Here is a 10184-nt window from a genome sequence, read left to right on the forward strand (position 1 = left end):
TAATTTACTGTTCATTTGCTGTCTAGTACATGTCACTCCTTTCCAGGTTAATCAACATTATTTACTTGTCTGTAGGTTCAATGTTATGGCTGATTGGTGTATACATACACAGTATAAAAAAATTATTCTGATCAATTTAATACAATAACAAATGATATAAAAATTCTATATCAAGTACAGTCCACCAAAAATTATTTAAGAGTCTATTATTAAAAGTTATCTCACATATATCAGTTCCTGGCATTAGCGAAATCATAAAATTCCCCAATGTTGAAACAAGCTCAGTTCCACTGTTTTCTGTTACTGCCTCAGACACATTCTCAGTCTTCTAAACTAAGAACCGTTCTAACTACTTACTTTGCAGACCCTACACCTAACTCCTTTCCTCCTCTCCGCTTTCTTATATCTCCTATTCATCTTTTTAGCTTCTAATTTTTATCCCAATTTCTCCCTAATTTACAAGGCCAATTACCCAACCCACTCATTAGGACTCCCCCTATCACTAGTGATGCTCCAACACCAGGAGGGTGAAGACTAGCACATGCCTTCTCTGATACATGTGAAGTCAGCCAGCACCTCTTTTCAAACTGCTGCTGATGATGCATTGCCGAGTAGAATCGCAGCGTGCTCGGAGGAAAGCGCAGCAACTCAGTTCTGATACATCAGCTCACAGTGATATCACCCATTTGGATTGATGTGGGGAGAGAGCACCATCTATCCACCCAGAGAGAGCAAGGCCAATTGTGCTCTCTCAGGGCTTCGGTAACCGATGGCAAACTACATGAACAGGATTCGAACCTTCGAATTATATCTCCTATTCATGTTTGGGTGTTGGTGCCTAACTACCTCTAGAGCAGGCTGTTCTGGCTGTGTTTACTCACCAGAGTTTGCCACACAATCTTTCCAATACCTTTGGATTCCCTTTATATTTTCCTGTTTTATTTTTATTTTTTTGCATGTATTGAGATACCTTGCTTCTACTGTTCTGTCTCAGTGCTGCCCAGCCTGGCTCTACACGAGCCATTGCATTGCTGTTGTACTCTGGATCCTCGCATTGATTAATTAATTATAGCCACTCTGCAGAGCTGCGCATACGACTGACTGTTTAACCTAACTTTCACATAAATATTGAGCATGTGTCCCACAGGCATTCACATTTTCACATTCACAGCTTTTTGTTATCTAACTCTATCTGTTCAGTTTCTTCTGCTGTTCTGCTATGTGTCTTGCTATCTGGTGTCGACCAAAGGTGGGTGAGCTTCCTCTTTTGAGTCTTGTTGAGGCCACTGTCACCTTTGGTTTCTTTTAAAATCTACAGTACGTAAAGTTATTTTTTGCAATGTGAAAACTGATATATACATACATTTGATTATGAATTGTTATAGCATCCATCATCTTCTATCTCATTTTAATACTAAACTTGCCCCAGCTCATCCAGCTAAATTTTTTAACTCTGCGGTCTATGTGTTTTAGTGTATTTCAGCACATTTCGCTACACAGCACACTGTTTTGTTGTATTTGGCTCTTCAGTGAAGATGAAAGCCTCGAGCTGAAAGTGAGGTTTCAACACTGTAAATCAGCGAGACCCCAAATGTACAGATCAGCACTTCAAGAAGACCGGGCTCAAAGGAGCGAGAGAGCCTGAGGGTCTTTGGCTAAATCACAGACAGGCTTTCTTTTCTCTTCTGCCTGTGATTAAAGGTGACAGCATGAAGCCACGGCAGAGGAGCAAAGGTCTGCCACCATCCATCGCTTGCTCCCTGATGCCGGGATTTGTGCCTGATGTAGCTTTTACTCTTGCTTGATTGGGGTCGGCATTCCAAGCCTCTGAACCCTGGTTGTCGTTTACCGGGAGTAGAGATGCCACATGGGTGTGGGTGGGAAATTGATGCTGGGGAAAAAAAATGGATCTGATCTGATCCTGTAACAGATCTGTCCTGAACCAGCACACGCTCACACCGTGTGATATGCTGTTGTCAGCTGTATGTTTCTTCCTCCTGTGGAGTAGGAAGGGTGGTGAAGAGTGTTGGAGTAGCTGGAGGAGCACAATGGCCTAGTTTTGGATGCTCTTCCTAAGCTCTGAAGAGCTTCAAATAAGGGCAGCTCATTTTAGAGCCATCAAAGATAAGATAAATAATCTTTTATTATCCCTCCAGGGGAAAATTAGAACTGTTACAGCAGCAGAACACACAGTAAATAGAGAGCAAGCAATAATAGCAAGCAGTATGCTACCAAACGTTGCATTTATTGTGTATTTAAACTGTCGTTGCTGTATAAATAGTCAGTTTGTTACTTTGGTTGAGGTGAAAACTGCTTAGAAGTTGATAAACAAGTCTATTTACCACCCTGTTACAGTATTTTACCTCAGAATAAAAGCCCTTTCACGCTATAAAGCATATGGAAGCATATGGAGATACAGCCGGTTTACGTAAAAGTTTGTATGTCAAGGGGCTCTGAGTGGTCCAGCTCAGTGCATACACAGCATGCTGCCACTATGATCAGGAGATCACTGATTCGAATCCCATTCATGCAGCTTGTCATCGGCTACTGGAGCCCTGAGAGAGCACAATTTTCCTTGCTCTCTCTGGGTGGGTAGATGGCGCTCTCTCCCCACATCACTCCAAAGGGTGATGTCGATCAGCACAAGGCATCTGTGAGCTGATGTATCAGAACCGAGTCTTTGTGTTTTCCTCCGAGTGTGCTGTGATGCTATTCGGCAATGCTGTATCAGCAGCAGTTTGAAAAGAGGCGGTGGCTGACTTCACATTTATCGGAGGAGGCATGTGCTAGTCTTCACCAACCTCCTGGTGTTGGGGCATCACTAGTGATAGGGGGAGTCCCAATAAGTGGGTTGGGTAATTGGCCGCGTAAATTGGGGAGAAAATGGGATAAAATTTTGAAATAAAATGATCAAACATCCGGTTTATATCCATAAAGAAGCAAGAACTAGAGCTATTCTTAATAATGAGTACCCATTAGACTGACGAAATTAAAGAGAACAGAAAGCAGAAAAGGAAAGAGAGAAAAATGGACAGAATGGACATTTATAAGAGCTGTGAAGGTTTTAGCCTATTTTAACAGAGCACAGATGACAAAAACAATGTGTCAGACTTGGTGTGAAGATTCAACTATGTAAAAAAAATGTTTCCATTGTTTATGCCTGAAAAAATGGGTGTGAAATAGACTTGTAGCGTAGTGAAACATTATAACGAGTGTGAACTTTTGTCAAATGGCTCACCTTTGCTCAGCCTAGCATTCCAAAATACGGAGCTTTTTCAAAGCATTTTTACTTTTACAACATTAACAATCTTAAAGTAGCTCTACACTTTTCCACAGACAAAATCAGCCACAACCTCTTTTAAATACCTAATATTTCACTTTTTTGTGTGTAGTTTCAAAAACACCTCAGCTGGTGGTTATTCAAGAAGAGTTTTTGGCGTGCATGACGTTTTGCTGTAAAGCTCCTCCAACCAGCAGCCGTTCATATATCAGACGATTATTATCCATGCAGGGTAGCAGTTATGCTGTCAGTTAACACACTCACTCCACAGAGGTGACAGTATCCTCCCTCCTGTCCTATTAAAGAGTGGATTTATTAGGTATTAAGTATTGCTAAATGATGGATAAAGAAATTACGTGATAAGTTGAAGCGTCAAACAATCACAAAAACCGGCAAATGAAGTCTGCCTGAAGCGAACCCTATTCCACCTTCAAATGGTTCCTTGAGCAATGCCACAGAGGAAACATGCATGTAATAGAATTGAGAAACTGAGTCTGAAGACCTTTACATCAAGTGAATGTTCTTTAGATCTTTAAATGTCTCTTCACACACATATTATTACAAGCATGGATCTTTATGCATCCAAAAGTTGTTATTTTATGTTAAGTTCCAAGTCATGATGGACAAGGAGTGTGGGGAGTACCAGATTCCTTTTGGTGGCATGAGGCAAATGGTTTTAATGTTTTGGCTCATCTGTGTTTTCTAACTCTTCTAAATTCCAGAATATCTAGCATCATTTACAAAGTCAGATCCTCGGGGACGTAACAAATGAAAATCAAATGCACTCTAAAAATAAAGCTGCCAAAACGGTTCTCTTGAGTGACGCCATTAAAATAAACATCAGTGATCAGTGAATGTGTGGAGAGCCTTTGAACAATTTAAAGAACCTTAAATAAAGGATTTTATAAGAAACCCGGTACAAGAACATCCAAGAAGTATTTAGAGCGGAAGCAAAACACACACACACACATATACACACACACATATATATATATATATATACCAATCAGTCATTACATTCCCAGCATCTATTATATAATCTTGTGTTGGCTGCCAAACATCTCTAACACTCTTGTGGTATCATGGTATCTGGCACCTGGTACAAGCCAATAGCAGCACATTCTCTAAGTTGTGTGAGTGTGAAAAACCTGTAAATTGGTTTAGAACCTTTACATCAAGTAATGTTTTTTAAAGGGGGTAGCCATATCCTCCTGTCATTGGTGAATTTTTACCAATGCCAATATATTTGACCAAAATTCAACATCAGGACAATCTCTAATTCCAGTGTCAATTTGACATAGAATAAGTGACAACAGCTGACGTTGTTTTGTTGGTTTTAAGTTGTGATATTAAGCAACGAAAATCCACGTACAGCTCTGGAAATAAATGAATCAGTTTCTCTGATTTTGCTATTTATATGTACGTGCTTAAGTAAAATTAACATTGTTGTTTTATTCTATAAACTACAGACAACATTTCTCCCAAATTCCAAATAAAAATATTGTCATTTAGAGTATTTATTTACAAAAAAATGATGTAAAAAAATGGCTGAAATAACAAAATAGATGCAAGGCTTTCAGACCTCAAATAATGCAAAGGAAACAAGTTCATATTCATCACAAGTTTTAAGTGTTCAGAAATCAATATTTGTTGGAATAACCCTGGATTTTAATCACAGTGTTCATGCATCTTGGCATGTTCTTCTCCACCAGTCTTACACACTGCTTTTGGAAAACTTTATGCCACTCCTGGTGCAAGAATTCAAGCAGTTCAGTTTGGTTTGATGGCTTTTGATCATCCATCTTCCTCTTGATTATATTCCAGAGGTTTTCAATTTGGTAAAATCAAAGAAACTCGTCATTTTTATGCGGTCTCTTATTTTTTCCAGAGCTATATAATGACATAAAATGGCAACATTTAATTGGGATGTGTGAAGACTAAGACCCAACATTTGCCATAATGTTTATAATGTTCACATCTATACAATTTTGTTAGATGTTGATATGTTGTTGACTTTAGGTCATTGAGCTAAGTCACAAAACCCAAGATCGGTGTAAATTTGGAGCTCAATATTAACACAGTGTTGATTTTAATGGATATTGAATCTCTGTAAGAAGCTGGGTTTTTACTTCAACGCAATTAAAAATGTTCAATTAAATCCAAGCTTTGTCTGACAATGGGGGCCCACGTCTTTCTGACTTCAAATGGACCTTCGGTGCCTGTTGGCATCCTACTGTGGACATTGGCACAGGCAAATACACAAATCCATGGTCAAAACATGATCTAGCTGTGAAGGCCAGGACAATAACTACTATCTAAAACCTGTCATTTGCAATGCAGCATCACTAGACAGCCAATGTGCTTAGAGGAAAGTTTTTGGGGATTTGGGATTGGTTTTGTTTTACAGCTCTGTTTTGGGTTTCCCAGATTTTTTTTTTGTTTTTTTTTTGCAGATGAAACAACTGTGAAGTTTACTGTTTTCATTTAATTGATTGGTATCTAACGACACTTAAGAATTTAACATGAAATATAAAATGTGGTATTGTAAGTCACCTCAGAGGACAGCACAACATGTATTTAAGCCTTGACAAATAACTTACATTACATTAGAGAACCAGACCCACTGGAGTCTGGAAAGTTCTACAGCAGAAAAAAAGCCTCTTGTTTTTCTCTTGGTTTTTTTTCTGTTACTGGCAGTAAAGCTAGTGATCAGAGGGTTTAAACCCCAAACATGGAGCTTTTAATAAAAGAACAGTCTTGTTTACAGGGACTTACTTTAATGTGCACACATTGACAACTGTGGGGGTGGACAGAAACTCACTCCACTGACAGCACAACTCGCAAGTAATTGCTGCCAACGTCAAACGGAGTGCTCAGGGATAGAACGTGAGATACATGGACCTCTGAGGAGAAGAGGAAGTACCTTCAGATGATCACTGTCAAGGACAATACGAGATTGAGGTTGGAGAAGTCAAAATCTACGCCGAAGTGAAGATTTAAAAGGGTGGGCGTGTGAAGTCTGGAGAATAGGGTTGTGTGATATGGACAAAAAATCGATTGTTTCACAAAACTGTTGGATATCCCAGTATCGATATAAAACAGTTTAAGCTCCTCAAAGGTTTGGCTGTACTAATTTTTCCAAGGATAAGAAGTAGTTTGGTGTGTGAGGTTCACTGTGGACCCCGACCTTGCTCTACCTCACTCTGCCTCCAGTCTAGTTAGGTCACATGAGCTAAGTCTGCAGCATGAAGAGCTCCCTCTGCTGCTGCATGCAGGTGATGCAGTTTAAGTTTACTGTTATTCTCAATTTTATTGCAGCTCTTTCAAAGTTTTTATTGTGAAAACACATATCATATCACAATAACAATAAAAATACAATTTATCTAATAACCCTACTGGAGAAATAGGTATCTCTCATTAATTAAGAAGGTTGTTTAAAATTAATATGAAGTGCAGGTTCCAAACTGTTCTTAGATCATGCCAATGATCAGTTCCAATCAATGTACTATACAGTGACCAGTGAAGTTCCTCACACTAAATCCTTTTGGACACTGGAATTAGAAATAGCTTAAGAGCCTGTAGGAAGATGGCAAACATTGTTCTACCAACAGTTAAAGCCCACCCTGACTCACACTGGTTACTATCCCTGCTTAAAAAAAAATCCAACTCAATACTAATTTGGCTGGAAGCTGTTTTTTGGCCTAAGCTGTTCTTTGATGGTAAAGGTGGTTGACAAGCTTGGTTATGCTGGTTATTAGGGTTGCAACATATCGTATTGTTCACAATTAAACAATAAAAAGTCTCAAATTTTGTTTATTATGTGTGTGTTGTGCGATTTACTGTGAAGCTGTTCATGTTTGTATTTATATAAATGTACTGCATATTTTGATTAGATTCATTTATATTACATTATCTTATTATTGTTTTATACATAATAATATATTTTTTTAAAGTACAGGTTTTTTGTTTCTAATTGCTTTTAGGACTGTTAAACTCAAAAACAACTGAACATTTATTCTGCTACACTAGTATATTCTAAAAAATGATCATTTTTTGTATTTTGTCATATCTCCAAGAATATCATTATCTCAAAAGTACCCTGAAATATTGTGATATTATTTAAGGGCCACATCCCACCCATACTGGATTTAAAGCCCACTCTGATTCTGACCAGCTAAAAAACAGCAAATGCTTAAAAAAATATCAAAGGTGCTTAAATGAACACCTACCATATTTTGGTCAAAAGCTAAACTGGTCAACACATTTAGCTGCCCATATTGATTTTTTTTCAGCAGGGTGGGCTTTAGAACTGTAGAAACAGCTCAAACATTGTTCTACCAACATTTAAAGCCCAGACTGATTTATACTGGTTATTACCCTGCTAAAATAAATCAGTTCAAGACTATTTTTCCTGGTAGCTGGTTTTAGAAGGTCTAAACTGGTAATCTAGACCAAAACAATGTATATCCAATATATGCTGCATTTGATTTTGGTCATGCTGGTCAAGCTGGTCAACCAACTTGGTTCTAATGTCCAATATATATGGGAATATTGATCATACATGTTGTTTAATTTGGTCATATTGATCATATTTGTAGAACAGCTGAAATCTATCAGACTCATTTCAGCATGGGTGGACATTAGGATTAGGGTGTAGGAGCCTGTGGAGACATCTCAAATATTGTTCTACCAACAATCAAAGCCCAACCTGATTCACAATGGTTATTATCTGCTAAAAAACAGCTTGAGTTGGGCTAGCAGAGAAGCCACTGGAATTGGAACATCTTAAACAGTGCTTTACTAACATTCTACCTCATTCTTAAGAGTGTAGCACCAGCTACATTTACCAGTTTTAGCTTTTTGGCTAACCATTTGTTAAAGAATGGGTAGCTCTCGATCTCACTTTAAAATATTCCACAGTCAACTGTCAGAGATATCATAACAAAAAAAAAAAAGCGACTATAGGAGCTACACCAATTCACACTGTCTACGTAAAATAAAGAGTGGGGTCAGTGGATGCTGGGATTAATCACTACAGACACAACAGAGCTTCATTGAATGGGTTTTCATTGCAGAGCAGCTCCATCCAAGCCTCACATTACCAATATAGTATATATGTTATTGGGCAACAAAAATCAATGGCAAAATATTCTGACTGTTTACCAATACCAATATTTACATGTAATGAATGGTAAATAAAACCATCCTATTTAACATTGTTAGATGATATGGTGATAACCACAATTCAACATACAGCTCTGGAAAAAAAGAGACCACTTAAAAATTATGAGTTCCTTGATTTTACCAAATTGAAAAACTCTGGAATATAATCAAGAGGTAGAGGATGATTATAAGCCATCAAACCAAGCTGAACTGCTTGATTTTTTTTAACCAGGCGTGGCATAAAGTTATTCAAAAGCAGTGTGTAAGACTGGTGGAGGAGAACATGCCAGGATGCATGAAAACTGTGATTAAAAACCAGGGTTTTTCCACCAAATACTGATTTCTGAACTCTTAAAACTTTATGAATATGAAATGCTCTAAACGACAATATTTTTTATTTGGAATTTGGGATACAAAATGTTCATTTTACTCAAACATATACCTATAAAAAGAAAAATCATAAAAACTGATTCAGAAAGTGGTCTCTTAATTTTTTTGAGAGCTGTATGTCTAATGTTGAAGTTTGATGTCAACCCAGTGTTGGTTTCTACACAACGTTTAAAGCCCATTCTGACTCATACCTGATATTTCCCAATCCAAAACGTCCAAAAATGTTCATACTCACCGACCAGAAAGTCAGAAATGGCCAGATTGAGGAAGAAGTAGTTGTTCTGATTCCGGAGGCTCTTGTCCACCACGAAGGCGAGGATGACCAAGGCGTTTCCAGCCACGACCACGACCACCAGCGTGACCATCAGCGCCGCGAGCACGGCCGTGGTGGAGGCGGGTAAACCGGCGCTCGCGCTGCTGGAGTTCCCGGAGCCGGAGAAGCAGGCGACCATGGTCAGATCAGGGCTACCCGGTGCAGCTGCGGGCTGCGCTCATCGCGCGCTTCCAGAACCGGACCGGTGCTTCGCTTCACTTCACTTCTCACCTGCCCAAAGTTTCCCCCGCGCGCGCAGTGCTCTGAGCGCCGGCGAGGAGCGGGTGGTCGGGGGTCTCCATGCTCCAGATGTTCTCATACTAATGTCAGCAATGATAATTCCGAGCGCGCTTTGAAGTCCTCTGTGCACGAGCCCCCCGAACCGAGTCCCTGCCTGAGCAGCGCGCGTGTAGGACGCACGATAAGCGAGAGAGCGGCGCGCGAGGCTGTTTGGGTGCTTTCCAGCACGGAGAGCGCGCGAGCTGAAAAGCCCGCTGCCGCGCGCGCAAACTGAATTAATCTCGGCAGCCTCGCGCCTCCCCGCGGATCATCATCACCCAGTGACGGTCAATGAGCGCGCGCAGGACGGGACATCATAAATCATAAATAAAACCAACAACAACAACCTGTGGGAAGATGCATTCATTGTGTTCTGACTGGTTAAGATGTTTGTTTTTGTGCTTAACTCAATAAATCCCATTAATTTTACGCAAAAAAACAGCTTTATTCTGCCACCCCAAGCTCATCCCCATTGTTGGGTTGGATTTGGGCACTGCCCGAGGAGCCTGGCATTTATTTATAAATACAGTACCAGCCAAAATTTTGGAAACACCTTCTTATTAAAATTTTTTTTTACTAATTTATTTAATTTATTGTATACACTTTTGCATAATATTGAAGACATGAAAACAATTAAAGGAGAACTCCGTGTAAAATGGACTTTTGGTGTAGTAAAACATGATACTGTGATGAATAGAACACCTCTGTTCTCCCACAGCGTTCCGAGATCCAGAAATTTTAACAGTTTGTCCAAACCCC

At 39.4% G+C, this 10184-nt stretch overlaps 1 protein-coding gene across 1 annotated transcript in view; it reads right to left on the minus strand.

Moving 5' to 3' along the window:
- The window catches only part of LOC103041953 (histamine H3 receptor), a 44731-nt gene extending 35029 nt beyond the window's left edge, over positions 1–9702 (minus strand). The window contains exon 1 of the mRNA XM_007246218.4: positions 9069–9702. Coding sequence (XP_007246280.2) covers positions 9069–9285 — 217 coding nt within the window. The 5' untranslated portion in view covers positions 9286–9702. The remainder of the gene's footprint in view (positions 1–9068) is intronic.
- Between the last annotated feature and the right edge of the window lie 482 nt (positions 9703–10184).

Source organism: Astyanax mexicanus, chromosome 16, assembly GCF_023375975.1.
Source record: "Astyanax mexicanus isolate ESR-SI-001 chromosome 16, AstMex3_surface, whole genome shotgun sequence".
NCBI classification, from domain to species: Eukaryota; Metazoa; Chordata; class Actinopteri; order Characiformes; family Acestrorhamphidae; genus Astyanax; species Astyanax mexicanus.